Here is a 22,619-nt window from a genome sequence, read left to right as displayed (position 1 = left end):
TTAAAGTCCAAAACCAACGAAGGCTGATTTTTATTACAAGAAAGAACTGAAAAAAGAGCCGTTTTAAAAGTAATCGAAGAAGAAAAGTTAAGCACAAAGAAAGCAATAATTTTCAAGTGGCTCAGAACTGGCTTTTGATGAACGGTGCCCCGCAGCACCGAACCCGCCGGGGTTTTCAGCGTGGCACTGACGGCCGCTCCGGGGGCAGGCCCGCGCTCCTGCAAACCTTTCGGCACGCGTGCCCGCGCGCTAGCAAACCAGAGCCGCACGGGCCTGCCCCTCGCCCGACCAGGGGGCACGGCGCCCCGGGCTGCTTTAGCTTTGCGCCGGGCCGAGAGGCAGGCGCGCGCCCCCGGCCCCCGCGCCCGGGACCGCGCTGCAGAGGCGCGCTTTGGGCAGGCGGGCGAGACCGCCCCGCGGGAGCCGACACGGCCCAAGGCGGATGCTCCCCCCGCCGCCGCCGCCGCCGCCGCCGGGGACGCGAGAAATAACACGAGCAAGCGCAGAACGACTCCTTTCCTTTAATCTCTGCTACCATCGCTTGAGCGTTACACGGAGCAGCAACGGGACCACGTTTATTATTATTTTTATTAAATTAACAGCCAGGCACCCTTGTGTTGCCAACAGCATCCCCATCGGCGGCAACCCCAGCACACCTGCTGCTCCAAGCGGGACGGGGGACGCTGATGCTCGGCGAGGTCCCGGGGAGCGGGCGGGCGCTCCGGAGGCCGGCTCATCCCGCTGCCTTCCCTGCCCTTTATCCTGCCTGCCCAGGAAAGCTGCCGGCAGCCTGGTTATCTCCGCGCCGGCCTCACCCCGGCGCGCGGATCAGCTCAGCTCAGCTTGTCCCCGTGCGCCAGCAAGGCCCTCGGCGGCCCCGCGGCCAGCGCCTGCGGCTCGGGACCAAAGAGCCAACGAAAGCGCCCGAAGCGATGCTGCGCAGGGGACGTCGGGGCTGCAAAGCCGCTTTCCAGGCCCCGGCCCCCCCCAAAGAGCAGGCGTTTTTCAGCGCGGGAAAAGCGCTGCCTGCACGCAAGCGCCTGCCCGGGGGCTGCTCAGCTCTGGGTCCAGCCTCGGGCGCGAGCAACAGCTCCGGCCGCCAAGAGGAAGACCGCGAGCCGTCGAACCCGGGGTCTGCAATAACCCCTGCGCCTTCCTTAGCCGGAGCGCAGCGCAGGGCGGTGGCGGGACGCGAGCAGGGGCTGCCGCGCGGGGCCGGCGCCTGCACACGGGAGCTACTGCCATCCCCGCTCGGCTCCCTTCGGGCTCCTCCGCCGTCCTCGAGCAGCCCGCGGCGCAGCGGGGAGGGCTGGCCGTGCGCAGCGCGGTTATACGTGCTGATACGGGTGAAAAAACCAAACCAGAACAACCCCCCCAAAATAACAGCAACAAAAACGTTTCTCCAAAGGAGAGCCGATAGGATCATTTACAAATATTTCTGGCTGGGGCTTAGATCAAGTTAATGTTAAATACAAAAAAAAAAAAAAAGAAAAAAAAAAGAAAAAACTCCCCCCTCCAGATTATAAAAAAATAAGAATATACACATTCGAAGAGCTTATTACAGTATAAAACTACTGAGGCCCAGGTGCCGAGCAGGGGCCAGCAGGGCCTGGGAGGCGGCAGCAAGCGGGGGGCCGCCGCCGGGCTCCCGCGGCACGGTCCGCTTCTCCCTTGGCCGCGGCTGCGACTCGATGCCGGCGAAGCCCCCGGCACAAAGCCCCCGGCACAAAGCCCCCGGCACAAAGCCCCCGGCACGGTGCGGTGCGGGGGGCCGTGGCGGCGCCCGGCCGAGCCCGCCGCGGGACGTCGGCCCGCGCGGACCCCGGGGAGCGGCAGACGGAGCCGGGAGCGCCGCGACACGGAGCCGCGGGAGCTGCTCAGGCAGGTGCTCGTACGTATGTGCCTATATGGTCGCTGGCGCCGGGCGCAGCCAGCGTGCGTTACACACGCATACGTACAGGCACGCAGACGCGGCGGCAGTAAGACCAAAGTGGGCGCCTCTTCCTCAGCCCCAGGCGAGGGCAGTACTGGAAATACGTTCCCGAGGGCTTTGCAGCGGCGCCGAGCCCTTCCCAGATAAATTTTGGATGGTCCCTCCAAAAAAACCGAACTAACGAAAGGAAAAAAGCCACCTCCCCAACCAACCGAAAATCCCCCTGCCCCGGACCCCCAGCGGGAGCACCACGGAGAGGAGCAAAGCCTCCTGCCGCGTCGCTCCCGGCAGCCCCGGCGCGCGGCGGCCACCGCTCGGGTCGAGTAAGGCACAGTTCGAGGGCAGGCGGCGAGGGGGAGGCGGACGGAGCCGCGGGGCGCCGCCGCGTCCGCTCGCTCCGGCGTTACCGCCGCCGCCGCCGGCTGGGAGGCGGGGGGAGGCGGCGGGTTTCAGTGTCCCGGCGAGCTCCTCTCCTGGGCGGCCCGCGTGTGGTTGGGGAGCAGCAGGCCCTGGCGCTGGGCGTGCTCGAGGACGGCGGTGTAGCAGAAGTGGTACTGCTCGGGCGTCTGGATGCTGAAGGCGCGCTGCGTCCTCATGCGCAGCACCGTCTGCTGCACGTTGAGCGTGCCCACGTCCTGCAGCTGCGACAGGCAGATGTCCAGGGCGCAGAAGGTGCCTGCGGGGAAAGGCCACCCGTCGGGACGACGGCGGCCCCCGCGGAGCCGCCGCCACCGCCGCCCCTGGCCAGCGCCCCGCGCCCCGGCCCCCGCCAGCCCCGCGTCCCCGTTACCTGTCCTGCCGATGCCGGCGCTGCAGTGCACCACGACGGGGGGGCCCCCGGGGTGACCCTTGAAGCGGGGCCCCAGGGCGCTCACGGCCACCCGCTGCTGCTGCTTCACGGCGCCCAGGAAGTCGATGAGGGTGGCGGCGGACGAGGGCACGCCGTAGTCCGGCCAGCTCAGGTACTGGAAGTGGGACACCAGGCGCCGCTCCCGCGTCTGGGCGGCAGCGGCGGCGTCAGCTCCTTCCCCCCGAGCCCCTGCCCCGAGCTCCGCTCCGGCCCTGGGGTGGCTCAGCATAGCCCCCCGTGGTCCCTTCCGGGCCCCCCGGCCTCCCTCGCACCCCCAGGCCACCCAGGAATGGTGCCTGGTGCCGGCACCACTGCTGCGTCCACACGGCCGAGCCCGGGGCAGCTCCCGGTGCTGGGATGGCCATGGGGGACCTCCGGATGGTCCCTGTGCCAGGACTCACTGGCCCCAAGGCCAGGAAGACCCCCACATCCAGGACCGGCGCCCTCCCGCAATCCCTGCCCCGTGCCTACAGACACGCACCTCCGAGCTGTGGATCTCCAGGATGGTCTTCTTGTAATGGTTCAAGTTCTCCACGCCCAGGTTGGTGATGGTCAGGGCCCCGTAGCACACCTGGAAATCCTTCTCCAGGGGCCAGTACTGGCCGCACTTTCTCCTGCCCCCCTCCTCCAGCCTGGAAACAAGGGAAGGGGGAGCTGGCTGGGGCCGCGAGGGGCCCTGTGCCCCGGCCCCGCGGGGGTCCCGCATGGCTTCTGCGCCACCCACTAGTTCAAAGCTGTCTCCCCCTTAACGCATGGCTGGGGGGACGGCCCCGAAACCAGGGGTCCAGCACGCGCTGCCCAAGCGAGGTCTGTGGCCTGAGCCAACTCGCGGGGAAGCTGAGGAACGCTGCCCGGAGAGACGCGGGCGCCTGGGGTCTTGGGACATCCCTGCCTCTTCCCAGCGCACGTAAAGCCACCGGGGCAGCACCCACACTCCTCTCCATGCGGGGACGCGCCAGCACGGGGACACCGTGCTCCGCGGCAGGGCCAGGGCTCGCTGCGGCGCTGCAGCCTCCCCACGGCACGCAGCCCGCGGCGGCGAGCGCAGACACCAGCGCTGCCTGCCCTGTCCGCCCCCGGGCACCGAAACCGCTGCAGGCAGCAAGGCGCTGCCCTCCGAGCAGGACGGCAGCTGATAAAGCAGCAAAAGCCCTTGTTTTGCAAAGAAAAACCAGGCTGGGAGCTTCTGCTCCTTGCTTCCCGGGACAACAGCGGCCGGAGGGGGCCGCGTCCCCCCAGGGCACTCACCGGGTCGTCATTACGATCACCAGGACGTTTTGCTCCCACACCATGCGCCAGAAGTCACCGTAGGTGTTTTCCAGGGGCCCTGCGGTGAGAGCCCACAGGTGAGGAGGGGGCCCGCCGGGTTTGGGGAGGCCCCCGGCCCAACACAAACCCCGCTCACCCCCCGCGGAGGCCGCCCTCCTCCCCAGGGCACCCCGGAGCAGACCCACCAACCCACGGGGCTCAGCAAAGTCCCGCCTGGAGCTGGCTTGGCCTCCCAGGGCACGGCAGCCCAGCACCAAACCGCTGCGGCTCAGTAACCATCGTCTCCGCTCCGCGCTGCTGCCCCCGAGCGCTCTGGGCCCACGGGGCTCACACCGCAAACCCTGCCGTTGCACCCCAAAGGGCCCAAACGAAGGGCTTCAAACAGCTAGCGCCTTCCTACCGGCTCAAACCGCGGTGGGCGCTGCGCAGGTGCTCATTTGCATGCCCCACCAAGCACGTCTGATCTGCAGGAGCTTTGCTCTTCTCCTTTTATAAGGAGGTCTTGAAACACTCGCGCTGAGTGTCAGGCAAAGGGGGCAAAAGGGATGCGCCCGTTTCCGCGGCATCCCTAACTAGTAACGCTACGTGGCTGGGTGCCCCTGGAATAAAAGCTCAGTGCACCAGCCGTAACGCCGTGGAAGGAGGTGGAAAAATGCGCACAGACCGCTCCATGGCAAAGGGATCCCAAAGCACCCCTCAAGCCCAGGCAGACGCTTCTGGGGCAAAACAAGGGAGAGGGTTTAAGGGCCCAAAGCGGGAGGCTGCCATCGTCACCGAAAGACGGGATCTGCCGCAGCCGAGACTCATGATGCGTGCCGCACGCTCTTGCAGCTGAAGGGCAGAAATACTTGCACCACTTCCAGAGAAAACCTCCATTCCCTGCCAGCCGGGCTGCAAAGACCCAGCCCATAGACTCGGGGTACCCGGAGCGCCGAGGACCCTTAGTCCCCACAGGCTGCACGCAAAGTGTGCGAGCTCAGGATCTCCAAATGACCCGCCTGGCAGCTGCCACCAAGGCCTTGCTTCTGCAGGCGCTTCCCCAACCCTTTGCGCTGCAGACGGGCTGAGCCCAGGCCCTGGGCCGCGAGCGGACGTGCAGGAGGGGCTCAGAGATTCCCTCCTTCCTCCAGCCTGCGAGACTTCACGCAGATCTCGTTGGCTTCGGAGGGTGCCCTGCCCAGGAACCCGCCATCCTCAGAGCACCCTGCTGCTAGGGGCCCGGCACGATGAACAGGAGGGGAGTAAATACACCCGGAGAGGCGAGGGGACCTGCCAGGCAACACCATCCTCCCGGTCTATCTCCCACTGTGTCCAGCTGCTGATGCTGGTGTGGGAGGTGAAGCCCACAGAGAAGCCAACACATGCATCAAGGGGAAAACTCCTTCCCGGCTCCCGTGGGGGCTCAGCTCGCCCTGGAGATGCACGGGCTGTACCTTGAGTCCCGATGTAGGCGTTCCTCTGCTTGTAGCCGTCCATGAAGCTCGCGTTGATGTAGTCGGTCAGCTGGGGGGGGAAAGACACACGGCATGACTACTCCAGAGCACTGCTACCACGGTGGTGGCGGCGGGGGTAAGCCACAGGGCTCGGCACCGACCGCAACAGCACGAACACACGCGGGGCTACTGCCCAGCGCACGGCAGAAGGCGAGCTGTGAACCCACTGCCGGTGAGGGGGCAGAGCAGGGCGAGCGGCTGGTTACGGACGGGGTGGCTAATAACGCTGCATAACCGGCGGGTTTCGCACGGGACGTGGAGAGGTCCCGGAGGCTGGCTCACCTCCGGGCGGCTGTACGGCTTTGCCAGCTTCACGCGTGTTTGGTCCAGGCAGGGCACGTCCCCGTATCGGTTCTTCTCCTGGTTGTACGGCGCCCTGGGAGGCAGGGGAGAGCAGACGTGAGCAAGGACGCTTTTCACACGAGGAAGGAGAAGGCAGCATCCCTCTCTCCGTGCAAGCCTACAGCGCCCGTAGGCTGGGCTCTGCTGCCATCACCTGGCCAAAGGCTTGGAAATCAGAGTCCCGGCCAGGTCCCGGTCCCGCGGAGCAGCTCCCCTCCACCCAGCGGGGCTCGGGGAGCGCCAAAGGGCTTTTGGCCACATCACCGTGCTGACAGGGCAGCCGGGCTCTCCTTCCTTGGCCCAAATCACTGCACCCCAACGCGGAGCCTGGCCACCTCCCGGCTGCTGCTCCGGAGGGCAAAGAGGCAGGAGAAGAGGGCCACAGACACGGCAAATGCTTTCTGCCCTTCAGAGACCCTTCATTAACCGCGACACCCGTTTCTAAAGGCAGCGCGTCAGCCTGAGCCTTCAGAGACGCCTCGGCAGCCCCGCGAGCAAAGGCTGCCGAGGAGGCAGGGGGACCGGCGTGCAGGCTGGCCCGGGCGCCGAGCCAGCGCGCCCCGGTTTCACGGGCCGATCGCCGCGTCAGCCCTGAACGCGAGCGCTCCCCCCGCCCTGCTCCTCTCCCCCGACTTACAAAGAGCAGATGAAGGTCCCGGCGGGACTCCTGCGCCGGATATCTTCGTACTCTTCGTAGATGCCCCGCTTCTGCTTGTGGGTGACGTGATCTAGCAGCTCCTGGACGGTGATGGATTTGGGCCCTGGGACGTGGACCGAGCCGTTGTCTTTGGGGGACACCAGCGGTACCAAGATGAGCTCATCGAGCGGGTCGGGGTGGCCGTTCTGCTGCGGCAGGAACCGGCAGTTCCAGCTCAGAGGGTCCAGTTTGAGGGACCCGCCGAGGTACTCGGGGAGACACTCCCGGGGCAGGTGCTCCTTCAGCTCCGACATCTTCACCATCTGCACCTGGAGGAGGAAGCAGAGGGGCCGGGGTGAACGCCGAGCCCGGCCTCTCCGGGGAAAGCAAGGAAGGACAGGGTTTGCTGGGGACAGGGCACGAGGCTCGGGCTGGGAAGCAGAGCGGTCCCAGCGAAGCTGCTAGAGAGCCCCGGGATTTCCTCCCAACGGCGTTGAGGCTCTTTCCCCCTCCAGGTTCCTCCCCCAAGAGGGGAAGCCTCCTCTTCCTCCCCTGCCCAGGCAGCTGCGCCCAGGGAAGCAGCCGCCTCCCGCGGCCAGGAGGGGCCCTTCGCTGCCGCTGCGAGTTCGGGAGGGCCGTTCCCCCACGACAGCGTCCTCCCCTGACCGGCAGGGCCGGGGCGGCGGAGGTCACGCCGACACGGGAAGCGAGCGCTGGGCTAAATCGGGATGGCTCCGCTCCGAAAGGTGAAAAGCCGTTCAGACCCTGACCGGGTCTCCCAAGCGGCCTCGCAGACCGACAGCCGAGCAGCACGCAGCTGCACAGCGCGAGCGGCGGCCCGGGAGCCGGCGGCGGTTCAGGCACCGCCGTCCGCGCGCCCGGTGGGCCACGGTGCAGACCCCGCCGCCGGCTCCCCGCACGCGCTCCGCACCAGTTTACACCAGGTGCTTAATTTGCGAGCGGTTTCTAATGTGGCGAGAGGAACCCAAAATCAGAGGGGCAAAGTCCAGCTCCAGGGAAGCGTCGGGCTGGAAACATGAACCGTATTGGCAATAACGCTGATGCTGATGGAGGTTTTAGGTACTTTAAATGATGCACGGGCTTAACTGCTTTGCCAGATAGGGACCGAGAGCAGGTTTTTACGTTCCCCTTTTCTCCTGCATGTTCAAAACACATTTCCTTTCCCTTTAATCATTTACCATTTTCTCCACTTGCTGCTGCTGCTGCTGGCAGCCTCACTGCAGAGGAAGAAATGGAAGGTGATTTCAAAAGGGGCTCAAATATTTGCTGAAAATACCCAAACAGGTTGGTCCCTAAGAAATGAGCTAAGAAAGCCTTCGTCTCCCACGGCTGAGCAGCTTTTAGTGGAGGGGCTGAGAGACGCGCGCCAGCCCCGGCCCCGCTCCACTCACCCGTTCCCGCAGCTTCTCCTTGAGCAGGAGGCTGATGATGGAGTAGGGCACGCGGAACCACATGGGTGCTCCCACGATGAACACCTTCTTGAGCCGGGCCGGGAAGGCGCCCTGGGGGCAGCAACGGAGACGGTTTAGATCCGCAAAGCTCCCGCTACGGGCTGGTCCCTTTCCGGCTGCCTGCTTGCTGCCGGAGGGGGAGCACGCCCAATCCCAGCAAAGGACCCGGCGCCCAAGGGCACCCGGAGCTGGGGATCCGGCTGCTGCAGACAGCTCAGGGCTTGGCTCCCAGCGCCGGACAAGTGCCATAGCTGGAGGTGCCAACAGCCACATCCGAAGCGTCTCCATGTGTTACAGAGCAGGAAGCCCAGCAGCCCCCGATAGGTTTATTTTTACTCTCCGATATGGAAACAGATGATTTCTTTGGAATAGGCGTGCGATCGGCACAGGGCTTGGCTCCGTGCGTGAAAGATGAAGCCTAGGAGCGGGGACTGTGCCGAGCACACGCCCTGGCTTATATATGCTGTTATTTCTTTTCTGGAGAAGGGAGGAGGCACAAAATGCCAGTGTGATTAAAAAATAATTTGCATCTGTTTTCGCGAGAGCGTTGCCAGCTGCCGCGAGAGGAACCCAGCACGCTCCCAGCTGCCGCTCCGCCGCTCGCCGGCCGCTTCGCGGGCCCCGGCCGGAGCCGCTGCGGTCGGCGCTGGGAACGTCCCAGTTGAGCTAGCTCCGCGTTCAGCCTCGCGCGTTCAAAACGCTCTCCTGGGGAGGTCCAAGAGACCCTCCAGGGCTTGAGCCAGCTCCTCTTAGCTGAGATATGATAAAACCGACCATGCGCGGCAGGACAACTTCTGCAAAACCGCTCGACTGTGGTTGTTCAGCGAGTTAACGGCCCGCGCGCGGAGCCGGCAGCCGAGGAAGCAGCAGAGGCGGGAGAGCTGCCCTCCGGGGGACGGGCGGGCGAGAAGGGGGCCAGCAGATCCCCTCGAAGCAGTTTTGCCGCCGGGCAAGCGGGGACGCAGAGCAGCTGCAGCCCGCGTCGCCGGGCCGGGGCCGCACCGCCGCCTCCGAGCCGCGAGGGCTCGGCCCCGGTGGAGCCCACAGAGCGCGAGCCGCGGTCCGGCCGCCGGCGGGGCTCGGAGCGCGCCGGCGGGGAAGGCTGCAGGGAGCCGGGCCCCTCCGGCATCCCCCAGCGCCTCTGCCCGCAGCCGGGTCGCGGCCCGGCGGGAGACAGCGGGAGCCACCGGGCCCTTACCTTCAGCAGGTTGAGGATCTTCTTGCTGAGGTCCAGCTCGAAGTTGGTGTACTGCGAGCCCGCCATGTCGTAGATGAACACCAGGCCATTCCTCTGCGTTTCGAAACTGGGCCGCGGAAAGAGAGAGGAGGAAACGTCAAACCAGCCCGCGACGTCCCGTCGCTCAGCTCACGTGCAAGCGGGGGATTCGTCCCCCAGCAGCCGAGGCCGTTTCCTCAGCTTATTCATCCCCCCAAGAATCCCCTCCTACGTTCCCGGGAGGGCTCACGTACCCAACGCGCGTTTCCTCATTTTCTAGCTGCATTAGCTGCTCTACAACCTCTTCCCACAAGCCGTACTTGAGCCTGGCTTCTATCCTTAGCCTCTCAGCTGCAACGCCCACGGCAGCTACGCTCGCAAGCACAGAAAAAGCCCAGCACTATGAATGGGATGTCTGGGCTCTATATTTTTGGCAGGGCTCACGTTACGTCTCCCTGGCAGTCGGAGAGCTTTCTCCCAAGGCTGAAGTCGGCAGGTATTACACGCTTTGCAAAACCGAAACGTTGAGATAGGCACTTAGTGGCTGGGAACAGCAACGCCAGGATGGAGCTGGAGAGCCTACAAAGGGTTTTAAACCCGCTGCGCGACGGCGTTCTGTGGTCTGCAGACTACTTCCAAGGAGGAGAAGGGCTGTGCGTTGGCAAACTCCCCCAGACCATCCCACCTCGGATGTGCAGCGAGCACACCGATCCCCCGCCTGCCCTGCACGGACCGTCTCGCCCATCTATTCAAACAAGCAATTGCTTCTTTGATAAAACGTTCCTTAATTAACCCAAAGCTGGTAAAAAACAGCTCAGGGAAAGGGGATTTTGTTCCTCTACTGAATGTTCCCATCGAGATGACGGGCTAAGTTCAAAGAAGAGACAGAGGGAATTTTAAGCCGCAGAGAGCTGTGACCCCTTCCCCCTCGGTCTGCCGTCTCGGCAGCTCAAGAAAACAGGAGTCATGCAGACGGATTCGGTTGCAATTTCACGTTGGCTCGGAGGTCTCGAGTCTGGGGCTTTCCGAGGGCGGGCTGGAGAGTCCCGGCCGCGCGCCTGAGCGGGGCGCAGCGAGGAGCCGGCAGCGGGGCAGGCGCCGCTCGTCCCCCGCTCCGGACGCCGCACGTGTTTAATCCCAGGCGGGTAACGAGCTCCTTGCTGGGCGCACGCGCTTCACTGCTTCACGAGGGAAACGAGCCCGCGGGCACCGCGCGGCGCAGGGAGCGCACGCGCATCCTCTGCCTGCTCCGGGGACACGGCAGGCCTGGGAAACGCGGGCGTCCGGGCAGGGACCATACCTTCGCCCTGTTTCGTACCCGCCGTGCATGGCGCAGGTCTCGATGCAAAGAGAAAGCAAACAGCTCCTCTTAAAAGGATATAAAACGAAGGGCAAAATATGTTTTCAAAATGCCACTTATTTTTGTAATGCAAGTTAGGCTTTTAAACACTTCGGTGCCTGTAATCCTTTTGCAACCCAGACGCGCCCTGGCTAACTGTGAGCGTAAATGCCAGGTTACCTACAGCTGCGTGGAGGCGCTCGCAGGAGATTTAAGTTGCTATAAAAGCAGCGGGGCAGGTGGGTGGGCTGGGGGCAGGGAGGAGAGCAGAGGACATCAGCCAAAAAGAAAAATCCCAATTATCCCAGCGCTCCGCCGGCTGAGCCCTATTTAAATCCAGGAGCTTTGTCACGCAAGGCACCCGCCAGCTTTTGCTTGCACAACCCCTGCGGCTGCCCTGGCTGGGCCGCGCGGCCGGCGGATCCGGGCGCGTTCCCGGCTCGGTCGCGCGGCGTTTCCGAAGGGCCGGGGTGGCTGGGATGCCGAGCGGGGCAGGGAGCGCTCTGCCCCCGCGTTTTGCCGGGGCAGAGGGGGCAGCAGAGCGGTGCCCCCGGGCAGAAGCCCGGCTGCAGGCTTACTTGCAGAGCGAAGCCCCAGTCCTGCAAGCGGATCCTGGCATCGGCTCAGCTCCGTTTGCAGGACGGAGGCTTCAAGCGGTTTCAGTTTTACTCGGCGAATAAATCAATGGGGGAAGAGAGACAGCACATCTTTTTCCTGCGAAGCCTTTCAAAGGGAATTAGTAAAAACCTCAACAAGCAGCAACCTCGCCACAAAGACCGGACCTCCTGGCATCAGCCCGGCTTGTGCGAACCGTTCAAAGGAGGCGAAAATCTCCCACGGTCAGGAATGCAGATTCCTTTGGGCAAAGCGCGCGCTGGCCTAATGAGACGGAGCTCTTTATGCCTTTGTGTCGGGGCCGAGCACGGATACAGAGATAAGACTGCTACCCCACGAGCACGGCCGAACGGAGCTCAGGATTGAACCACCAAAGCGGACCGGTACTACCCGAAGCGAACGACTGACATCTCGTTTGGGGATTTGCAGCGCAGGTCGCCGACAGCCGCAGAGCCGGGCTCCGGGAGCCTGTGCGCGGGTCACGGCTCGCCTTTGCTCACAACCTCCCTTCGTCTCTGCAAGCCAAGGCCCGGGGCCGCTCGCGCAGCCGCACGTCCCGGCACAGCGGCTTCGCTCGCACCAGCGCCTCCCCGCACGGTGCCCCACCGCCCGCGGAGAGCAGCGTCCCCTGCTCGGCACGCCGCCGAGATCATTCCTCCCTTCCCGCTTCCCAAAACCTTCCCGGCAAGCCTGCAGGCACCCCGTTAGCCCCAGCTCTGAGAAAGCACCAGCGTGACTCAGCCAGGGATTAGGAGACCAGGGCTTCCGTGAACACCGGCCTCCGGGATCCGCGCGCGTTTCGGCCGATGCCTTCGGGGCGGGAGAGGGGCCTGGGGTTCTCCAGCTCCTCCGGCGGGTTTGAGCCTGCGAGAGCTCAGCCCCTGCGCGGGGGCAGCGCGGCGGGGCTCTGCACCGCGTGCCGAGCGAACGAGGCTCCTTGCCGGATTTCTCCGAGACCCACGTCTCGGGGCAGCTCCAGCAAGGCGCGAGCCGCGTGCCGGGGCCTCCGTCCCTCTCCCCTCCGCTCGGAGCGCAGCCTCACCTCTCCACGGCTCTGTCGAGCAGGTAGAAGAGCGCCTGGAGCACCACGTGCTGCACGCTCTTGCTGGGGTGGTGCAGCTTGGCAGTGAAGAGGGCGATGGAGGCTCCCGAAGGGTCCCGCACGCTCTGGGGAGGTCGGCGAGAAGGGAGAGGGGTCAGACAGGCTCCGCGCTCGAGGACGCCGCCGCGCAGCGCCGCGCACGGCAGCGCGCCCCGCCACCCGCGGCCGGCTCAGGGCGCCGGCGGGCCGCGCTCTGCCCCTACCAGAATGGTGAACTTCCCGCTGAGCAGCTCCGAGCGCAGCGGCTCCTCGTGCGGCTTCAGCTTCACGATGCCCTCCTTCAGCCGCGTCTCCTGCGGGGAAAGGAGCCCGCCGCGAGGGCTGGCACGCGGGCCGGCACGCGGCCCTGCCCTCCGCGCTCCCCTCCCACCGCCCCCGGCTAAACCCGGCTCCCTCCGCCATCCAGCGCCGGTGACGTGCAGCCGGCGCCTCCCGCACGCCCAGCGCCAGCCAGACGGCGAGCAGGGACCCACACGCCAGACGTACGCTTTGAAACAAGCTTTCAGCTAAAAGGACCCTCTGCTTTAAAAACCACCTTCCACATCTCTTCAACCGCAGCCACATCTGCGCGCGGGAGCAGGAAGCGGCCGGTGCCGGCGAGCGCGGCTGCTGCCTCTCCTTGCTCGGGGGCAGAGGGCCGGGCAGCGACTGCCAGCCCCATCCCGTCCCGCGCAGCAAAGCCCTCTCCGAGGCGACGGAGCTGGCCGGCTGCAATGCCAGGCCGGCTTCACCCGGCTGGGACTGGGTCGCTGGGGATGGCACCCGCAGGCACGGGGGGAGGAAGAGAGAACCCAGCCCGACTCTCAGACCACGCCAGGATTTGCAGGACTGGCCATTAAAGAAAAGAAAAAGTCCACTTTTGGCTGCAAGCGGTGGGCAGACAGCCTGGCACGCGCTACCCTCAAAAGTGCCTTAAAAAACGAAAAAAGGAAAAGAAAGGAGGGAGTAAAAGATGTTAACGGTTTCTTCTGCCTCTCTGCCCTTCCCCGATTCTGCAAGAAAGCGGGACACGCGCTGGACGCCGTGCCGGGAAGACCACCCTGCCCGAGCCGCGGATCGAGCCTCGTCCCGGCCGAGGGATGTTTCCCCACGAGAAAGTTAGCCGCGGGGACGCAAGCCCCGACGGACACGCAGGGGAGCCAGCGGAGACGGGCCGGTGGCAGCGCGAGGAGCTTTCCGCACGCACGCGACCAGCGTCGAGCTCTCCCGGCGGCGGCGGCGGCGGCGGTGGCGGCCGGGGGGGGAGGAGGCCGTGGCGGCGGCGGCGGGGGGCCGCGGCCGCGCACCTACCCGGTAGGAGTGGAAGAGCTCGATCGCTCGCAGCACGTCGAACTTGCGGGCCATGAGGAACTTGACGGCCACGTTCCAGGAAAGCGGGGACACATTGTACTGGCCGGTCCACTTGTTGATCTCTTCTAGGAACTGCTTGGTCGCCTGTTTGCGAGAGAGACACAACAGGCGCAGTGAGATAAGGGAGGAGGAGAAGCAGCCCCCACGTCCCGCCGTCCCTCGCCGCCGCCGGCAGCCAGCGAGCAGAGCGGCGCCGGCCCCGCTAGCGAACCAGAGGAAGGGCGGAAAACCGTGGCCGAATCCCGCCCCGGGCCACTGCTCCCGTGCACGGGGGCGGCTCGGGCGCCGGGAGAGAGCGCCCAGCGGCGCGGCCCCGGGCAGCGCGCGGGACGGGAATCGAGGGCTCGCGTTCAGCGCTCAGGATGCCGGGCGGGAAGGAGCAGCTCGCCCAGTATGGCCAGTTTCCCACCACCACGGAAAACGGGCCAAGAGGAGCCCGGCCAGAAGGGCCGCGGCCGTTCGCCCCGCTGCCCCCGGCCAAAGCGCCGCAACGGCCCGGGGCGCCGCCACGCAGGATGAGCCACGTGCAGCCCCCGGCACCGAGCCGTCCCGCGGGAAATCGCGGTGGGGATGCCACGCACAAACTAGCTCCGCCGAAAGCGCTGGCGCCCAGCGTCGTGCAAAAGCCCGGCAGCCGCCCGGACACGCTCCACCGCTCCCAGACAATTCCTGCGGCAGAGCCCCGTCCCGGGGTTACCGTGCTGCAAGCGCCGGCGCTGACCCCGCTCCACTGCGGCCCGTGAGCGCTGCTGGGACGGAGCAAAATGAGCTTTTAGGGAAGGGGAAAAAAATAAAACAACTCCTTGACCTATTTTAACCGGTCTGTCCAAGCACTTCCAGTAACAGAAACAGAACTGAAAGCTTCTAGAAACATGAATCAACCTGAAAACGAGCCCTGACGCGTGGCGGGAGAAGGGCAGCGATGCGAAGCGAGGCGCCGCGGAGCGAGGCGGGTGCCGGGCAGGGAGCAGCACCGCTGCCGCCGCAGCTCGGCTCACGCCCCAGGGCGGCCGCGGGCTGAGCTCAGCCCACCCGACCGCTTAGCATCACTGCCAGCGGGGGAAAATATATATATATATATTGATCGCATCGTCCCAGGCATCCCTTCGCTATGCTTTATTTAATGCCGGGTTAGGGACCGGTGCAGGGTCCCGAGCACAACCGCGTCCCAGCAGCATCACTTGCCGTCCCAGCAGCAGCAGAGCGCCCCAAAACACCTACTGACCACCAGGAGACAACTCCGCTCCCCGCACCACGGCACTTGAACCCCACGCCAAAGAGCGCTCCAGGAGGAGAACAGCCTCCCCGAAAAGGAAAATTAAATCCTTTTTCCTTTTTTTTCCTTTTTCTTTTTAATTTAAGCTCCCCAACCCTTACGATAGAGTAAGATTAAAGTTTCCAAATACTTCACAGAAATCCAGCGCCGGCGACTCCCGTCCCCTGCAGTCACCTGCCCAAACCTGAGCTCATAGAGCTGGTGACGACGGGAGCCCCGCGAGCCGCACACGGCTGCTCCTTGCTGTGATTTGGGTTATTCGCAGGTCACTGATTTCCTGGGCAGAATGCGGGAAATCGGATAGAGGGAGGCTTTGGCAGGGAAAAAGGAATACTGCGGTCGCTTTTTTTTTTTTTCTTTTTCTCCCCAAATTCCTCTGCAGCACCGCGAGCAGCTGCGGAGGAGTCGCAGGGCACCTAACACTATCTGAGTCTCCACGTCGTTAATCCGAGAGTCTTTTCCCCGCCTCATCCCATTTCGCTCCATCGGATTTTCCCGACACTTGAGGCAAAGAGGACACAGCGAGCCCGGCCGCTCGCCTGCCTCTCGCGGCCGCCGGGCCCCGGGGCGGCCGCCCTGCGACGCCGGCGGGAAGAGCACTTCCGAAATTAAGGAATTTTCCATTCTCGCAGGCGTTGTGCAAGCGAGTGACCGAGGAGGAGGGACGGGCAGAAGCGACCGCACGCGCTGGACGGTGGCTTCCCAACACGCCTGTCGCAGCGAGCGCGGGAGCCGTGGCAGCACTGCAGGACGTCCCCAACAGCGGGGACGGGCGGCAGCCCGCGGCCTCCTCCAAAACCAGCCCGGCCAGCTCCTCTGGTCAAACCCGCGGGGACCCCGGGCAGGGGCCGCGCGTCCCATCCAAACGCACGTTACTCCCACGCCACGGCAGCCGGGTCCCGGGGGCGGCCGGAGAGGTTTTGCAGCCTCCGCTTTAAATCCCGCGCGTCCCCTTGCCCGGGCGCAGACGCGGTGGCAATGCCCAGCCTCCGCCGGCAGCGGCGGGAGCCGAGGCAACGCGCGGAGCGACGCTCCCTGCTCAGAGTCGGCGCGGGGCCCTATTCCCCCAGGCCCCGCTCCCCGGCTGCAGAGCCGGCCCCGCGGGCAGGAAGGGGACACCGGGCTCCCAGCGCGCTCCGAACTGCTGCACGGACGGGGCTGCGCTGGGGGAGACGGCGGGAAAGACGACCTCCCCCAGGGAGAGCCACCCATGCCTTCCCCCTCCTGGAAGGCATTTTTTCCGTGGAAATGAGTCCATGAGCGATTGGAAAATGATTTTCAGCGAACACTGGCTGGTTCCCCAGCATCACAGCGCACATTTTTGTTGGAGATATCGCTCACCTGGATCCCGGCAATTGCTAACGGATGGGCAAAGCCCCCAGGGTCTCGGCCCCGGAGGCCTCTCAGTCTCTGGAGCACTTGCTCGGCTCTCGGCCAGTGACAACGATCCTCCTCCTCCTCCTCCTCCGCGCCGACTTACAGCGGGGTCAAGCCTGTTCGGGTGCCTGAACAAACCTGCTGGCGGCCGGGCTGTGCGGGGACCGCGCGTCCCGCTCGGGCGGGCGGCCTTTGCGGTGCACGCCGGCGGGCTCGGGCTCCAACCGCCAAGCTGCCGCGCAAGAAAACGCGACGACGCAGCACACGCGTAAGCACACCGCGCAGCCGAACAAATCGCGGCCACGGCGGCGCAGCTCGGCCGAGCCGTTCCTGAGAAAGGACTAAGCGGTCTCGGTTCCCGGGAAAGGGCCCGGCAGGTGATGGGCACCAAGCGGCACCTCGCTGGCTGCCTCCCACGCACGAGCAGCCGAGCAGCCTCAGAAAGCCGAGCGGGACGGGACGGGATGGGACGGGAGGGGACGGCACGGGAGCCCCCGCGCACGGGCACGCTCGCCCGCCCTCGCCGAACCTGCCCGGCCTCGGCCGCTGCCTCTCCACAGGGCAGCAGCTCGGCAGGAAACGCGAGGCCCTCGGAAGGTGCCGAAGGCAAATCCAGCGCCCACTCCGGCGGGACGCGGCCACGGGGCAGAGTCTTCCTCCGCACGCGGGCTCCCGCCAGGACGTGCTCGCCCTGGTTTTACTGCAGCTTCCAAAACAGCGGAGGCGGCATTCGCAGCATCCCCACCCTTTCCAGCACAACTTCCCCTCATTCCTCAAAATCCCGCTTTGGGAATGACCCTTTACCTTGGAGCTGCTGCTAATAAAGTGCGACGGGCGCGTCTGCCCTTGAACAAGTCTTTCTCTGCCCCTTCTTGAGGGAGGGAGAAAAAAGAGGGAAAGTTGAAAGCACTTTATAAGCCACACAAACCTATTAAAACTTTAAAGTTTTCCAAAGAAAACGCAGGACTAGCGAGGCGTGACTTGCCTTTACAGCTGCCAGGTGGCTCCTTTTTACCTTTTACCTTTTCTGTTCTTTAACGCGATTGCTCGCAAGCTGCTTAACGCGGAAGCCAGGCCGAGGACTCTGCCCTCGCCTCCATCACCTCCGAAATCCTTCTGCAAAGGGCTGAGGTCACGTTTGCCGCTTTCCGCTCTTCTGAGGCCGGTTTATATAACTGCTTACACGCTGCAATAAGAAACTCCGTAACTCGATATTTGAGTTCTTCAGCGCTCCTGGGTGAATACCAGCCCGTCTGAAAACCGCCGGTACTGGATGAGATCGATTGCCAGCAAAACCAGAAGGAATTTTAAAACGGGTTTCAACTGCCCAGCTCCAAGTGCTTGCAAAAATCCCCTGGACGCGTAGCTAGTGCTCCCGGGGCGAAGGTGTGCCGCGGCCCATCCATCCCCGATCCGTCGGGGCGCGGGGCTGCCGTCGCGGCGGTTCACCGGGCTCTCGCTAGGGCCGACGGTTCCCCCGGAGCAGGGTCCCCCCCTTCCCCTACTTGCATCGTGCCCGGAGAACACACCTGTGCGCCCCAGCGGGTCAAAACCAGCCAAATTCGGCATTTCCCGGGGGACCAACGGATGCGCAGGCAGACAGTGACCTCACATGCTCATTTCCTTAGGAAACCAAGCTAAAAAAAGACCTTGTCCCACGCCAGAAGGGGACACCCGGCGCCACGCGCCCTCCGCGGCCTCGCTTCCCGCGCCTCGGGGCGGCTTTGCAGCGGCAGGCGCCTGCTCCGCGCCGGCGCCCGCGAAGGCTTTGAGCTCAGGCGGCCGCCGAAGCCGATCCCGCAGCAGCCTCGCGGGCAGGGGGCTGAGCCGGGGCTCCTCCTCGGCGCGCTCGGTGCTCCCGGCGCGGCTCCTCCGCGTCGTCCGTCCCGAGCGCGCCTAAGCGGCCGCCTGCTTCGCCCAAGGAGACAAACTGCGGCCACAAGCACTGGTCGGCCCCAACGCTTCTGCCCGTCACGATTTGTGGAAGGAAACGGGAAAAGTCGGCTTTTGCAAGTCTGGCTCGTTTTCAAAACCGTGGGTGAGGGAACGCGGACAGAAGAGGTTTAACTTCTGGGCTCCCCGCTCGCTTTCCCAGGCGGTTTTAACCTCCTCCATCGAGGAAGCCCGCCTGGCTTTTGCTCGCCACTTCAGCCATCGGCCACCTTTATTCCCCAGGCTTAATCCCCCGTCGCCTGCGCTTTGCCAAGGGAAAAGCGACTCTCTTACGGCCAAGATTTCTAACGATTCCTCCTCTGCTGAAGAGGGGAGGGAAACGGGGCGACACAGAAATCCTCTGCAGCACTAAGACAACACGTACACGCGCAAACACGCCGATGAGCCAAGCAAACGCTCCCGCCGCAGCGAAGCCCAAGCGCCCCGAGCGCTCAGTAAAGCCGCTTTCGGCCCGCGTGGCGCCAGCGGGCGGCGAGGGAGGGAGCGGGAACCGCGGGAGCGGGGTCGGCATGGCGCGGCGCGGGGCAGCTCCCCACGGCTCCGGGCCGCACAGCTCGCCCCATCCCATCCCATCCGATGGGCTCCAAATCGCCGGCACAACAGGAGCCTTCCGAGAGGCGCCCCGACACGCCGGGTGCCCGCTCTCCTCGCGGGGCCAAATCGAAACCAATCCCCGCACACCCGGAGCCCAGGAACGCCGCTCCCGCGGCCGCACGGGAAGGATTTCCAGAAGGAAGCTCCTTTTCTGCAGTCGCTGGCGCTGCTCGGGCGGAATCGCCCGCAGGCTGGTATTTTAAACAGCGCCCGTCTTTGGAGCGATGGCTTTGCCGCGCGAGGGCGCAGGGTGCCGAAGCACCGGGCTCAGAAACGCGGCGGTGCCCCTTTGCCGCTCCGTGTTCCCGCCGGGAAGGGATCGCGGCATGAGGGGGAAGGAGCGCGGGCCGGGAGTGGCCGGATAAGCCGTTCCTCCTGCTGGGGGCAACGCGGGACATCGATGCTTCTCACACTCCCGGGGAGTGAGCGGAGGAAATCCATGGAGAAAGGCGACGGGTGGCCTGCACTTGCAGGGCGGTGGGAAGAGCCTGGAACGGGATAACCTGGCACCAACCAGCACTTACCCATCGCACCACAAAAAGAAAGAAAATTCCACTATTTTGGCTTCGAAGGCACCAAGGGCAGACCCAAACCCCCTCCTTTTCCTCCAGAAGGCCCCGGCGCTGCGCTCAGCCGCCTCCCACCCCGGCCCGCTGCTCCAGTTTGGGAGCTATTAGCACAAATATCCTTGTATTTTCTCCATCCAGCCTTCACGCAGAAACCAAAGATTTCAGATCTCTCTCCCGAGACGCTGGCAGGAGGAGTTCAGCCGCGGGCCGCCCTGCAAACCAAGCCTCCCCTGCAAGAGCCGATTCCAGCGCGATTAAGGATGAAATCCAAACATTTATCCAGGGCAAATTTCCCAACGCTGCTGCGGGCCCATCACTTACTCAGAAGCTGCGTCCATGCCCACACGTTTTCTTTGCTGATAAACCGAGATCTCCCCCGAACCGGCAAACCGTTCCCGATGTTTGCGGGAGGATTAGGGCTCCGGAGGGATGCTCGGCCAGGGAGCAACCCGCCAGGCCATGGCCCCACTCGTCACGCAACGGCGCCGCAGCGGTACCGGCACGGAGGAGAGGGTGGGATCACGGCCTTGGCAGGGAGCAGGACCGCCCTGCCGGCAGCAGCTCAGGTTTATGCCAGGCGAAGGTGCCCGGCCTCGCTCTGCTAGCCGGAAGCCTTCCCTACGGATCGAGCTACCTCCTGCGGCCAGCCAGCGCCGCTCAGCGATTCAGGGAAGACACAAGACACGGGGAACTGCGAGACACGGGGAACTAACCCCCCCCCACTCACTCATTGCCCCAAGGCGTCGTGATCCGGCAGATACCATCGGCGCTCCCGGGCCCAGCGCTGATAAGACGGAGGCGCGGTGGAGGCACGGGCTGGGAGCGCCCAATTTCCGGGGAGCAGCTCGGGCTCCAGGATGGACTCCCGCAGCTCAGGGCAAGCCTTGGCTTCAGGTGCCTTTGGTTTTTGGGAAGCGGGGATTACTGTGCCTACCCCGCAAGGGCGGGAGCAGTCGCTTCCTAGGGCGGCTCTTCGAATTATGTAGAACTGAACGTTGTTTAAAAAAGAAAACGGGCAGGAGAACAACACTCTCCCCGATAATCCGGTGCCTCTTCCCTGTGCTGTTTGATGCTGCCCAGTGGTGTTTCAGTCCCTTCTCGTGCCAGAGCCCCGGCTGACTGCAGCAAGGCAGCGAACGAGCGGTGCAACAGCAACGCCGTGCCCTTGGCTCGCCCGGCCCGGCCCCGGCAGGCACCCGAACCGGCTGAGCCCCGTGGGGCGGCCGCGGCCCCGCTCCTGCCCCCAACCCGGGGCCATGCGGGCAGCCCCGGGTTGCGCAGCAGGAATGCACGGAGCCCGCGGCCGGGCAGGGGCTCTGCCCTCGGCGGGACGGGGGCTTCGGCGGGCAGCAAGCTGCCCCCAGCCCGCGCAGCGGGACGGGCGGCGAGGCCGCGAGGCGGCCCGGAGCCCAGCCAGGACAGGGCGGGGAGAAGCAGGGACGCGCTGCAGCAGGCAGGGCCGGGCGCAGGGACGAGGTGAGGATGCAGATGCAAACGGGTCGCCGCTGGAGAGAGGCGCGGGGAGGAAGAAACGGGGAGGCAGGCAGGGCTCGCTCTCGCTCTCGCTCTCGCTCTCGCTCTCGCCGCGCGGCGCGGCCGGGCCGGCTTCTGCCCCGTCGCGGCCCGGGTTATCGGCCCCGCTCGCCGAGCGCAGCAACATCCTCCCGCGGTGACGCAAGGCGGCAGAGGAAGACGGGACGTCACGGGCAGGCCTGGGGCGTGGGAAGCGCAGGCACACGCATCCCCACGCCAGCCGCCGCGGGGGCCGCGCTGCCCCCCGGGCCCTGCGCAGGCCTCCGCGGGAGCGCGCTCGGGGCGCGGGGGGGGTCGCTTTATGCCGGGGGCTCTTCCTCGGGGGGAGCCGTGCCGCCCCGCTCGCAAAAATAACCCCGCACACGGGGAGCCCGCAAGAGGGGGGACGGGGGAGGGGGGGCAGCCCCGCCGCCCTGCCCGGGCCGGACACGCGGCGGCGGCGGCGGGGCTCGAACCCGCGGCCCGGGTTGGGGGGGGGGGGGGGGGATGCGGCGGGGATCCGCGGCGCCCCGGGTGCCTACCTGCTCCTCCTCGGCGCTCAGCTCCGCGGCCATGCTGCGCTGCGCGCTCCTGCCGCCGCCGCCGGCGCGGGCGGGCCGCTCCGGGCCGCGCCGCTGCGCAGCGCGCTAGGCGGCGGGCGGCCCGCCGGAGCCCATCCCCGGGGCCGGCGGCGCTGCGGGCACCGGCCCCTCCCGGCCGCCGGGCGAGGCCACACGCGCGGCGAGGGCGGCTCCGCTCCCCCCGCGGGGCAGCGATTAAAGTGCGGGAAAAAAAAAAAAAAAAAAAAAAAAAGAGCGAGCGAGGAAACGCCGGGAAGTTTCGCTCGCCCGCCGGGGAAGCGCCGGCTGCCCGCTCCGCTCTGCTGCGCTGGGCCGGGCCGGGCCGGGCCGGTCCGTGCCGTGCCGGCGGAGCGCGGCCGTGCCCGGCGGCTCCGCTCCCCGCGCCGCGCCGCGCCGCTCTGCCCGGCGGGGGCGGCGGCAGGAAGCGCCCGCAGCCCCCTCCCCTGCTCGGCCGGCCCCGCGGAGCGGCGGCAGGGAGGCAGGCAGGCAAGCAGGCAGGCAGGCAGGCAGGCAGGCAGGGAGGGAGGGAGGGAGGCGGGCAGGCGGCCAGGGGAAGGCGGCAGACAGGAAGCCCTCCCCGGCGGGCGGGGCGCGGGGGGCGCCGGCCCCGGTGCCGGTCCGGCCCGCCGCTCCCCGCGCAGAGCTCGCCGCGCCTCGCCGGCGGCGCCCGGCCCCGTCCGCAGCGGCCCCCGCCGGCCCCGCGGCACCGAGCCCTCGGCAGGCGCGCTGGAGCCTGCGGACGGCCGCGAAAGGGACAAGGCCCCAGCGGGGCAAAGCCGCAAGGAAAGGGCGGACGGGCGAGCTGGAAAAGGCCCCTCCGGGCTCTGCTCTCCGGGCTGGGGGAGGCTGACACAGAACACCTTCGTCCAGGGCAAGGGAGAAAATCCAGAGGCCGCGCTGTGTATTTCTACAAGGCCACCACCAGATACAACCCCAGGAGGCACGTCTTAAAAACAAAGCTTTCCGGGGCAAAAACATCAGTCTCGTTGCTCGGCATCTGTACAGCACCGAGCGCATCAGAGCTACGCTAGCAGCTACGCCTGGGTGACCGCAGTCAGCGTGCCCCGCGGATCAGCTCCTCCGGGCCCACCTGCTGCAGCAGAGCCTTGGCCTCCGCTGGCCCTTCCCGGCAGAGGCGT

General features: G+C 65.8%; 1 protein-coding gene across 3 annotated transcripts; it reads right to left on the bottom strand.

The window, feature by feature from the left end:
* Positions 1–503: 503 nt before the first annotated feature.
* Positions 504–21,520, bottom strand: PTPN9 (protein tyrosine phosphatase non-receptor type 9). Of its 3 annotated transcripts, none has more exons than XM_067305635.1 (13): positions 21,442–21,520; positions 13,559–13,702; positions 12,472–12,561; positions 12,209–12,333; positions 9,195–9,300; positions 7,937–8,047; positions 6,525–6,853; positions 5,828–5,921; positions 5,486–5,555; positions 4,032–4,110; positions 3,265–3,415; positions 2,724–2,931; positions 504–2,574 (listed from the first exon to the last, which is right to left on the bottom strand). In XM_067305635.1, the coding sequence occupies exons 1-13, from the start codon at positions 21,472–21,474 to the stop codon at positions 2,111–2,113; spliced, it is 2,004 nt and encodes a 667-aa protein (XP_067161736.1). In that variant the 5' UTR covers positions 21,475–21,520; the 3' UTR covers positions 504–2,110. The 3 variants fall into 3 exon arrangements, with proteins under 3 accessions (XP_067161736.1, XP_067161737.1, XP_067161738.1); XM_067305637.1 differs by having other exon boundaries at positions 2,297–2,609; XM_067305636.1 differs by lacking the exon at positions 7,937–8,047.
* Positions 21,521–22,619: the final 1,099 nt, after the last annotated feature.

The sequence above is a fragment of the Apteryx mantelli genome, chromosome 15 (assembly GCF_036417845.1).
Source record: "Apteryx mantelli isolate bAptMan1 chromosome 15, bAptMan1.hap1, whole genome shotgun sequence".
In the NCBI taxonomy this organism is placed as follows: domain Eukaryota; kingdom Metazoa; phylum Chordata; class Aves; order Apterygiformes; family Apterygidae; genus Apteryx; species Apteryx mantelli.
The sequence above is the reverse complement of the archived record's forward strand: the minus strand, read 5'-3'. Positions and strand labels throughout refer to the sequence as shown.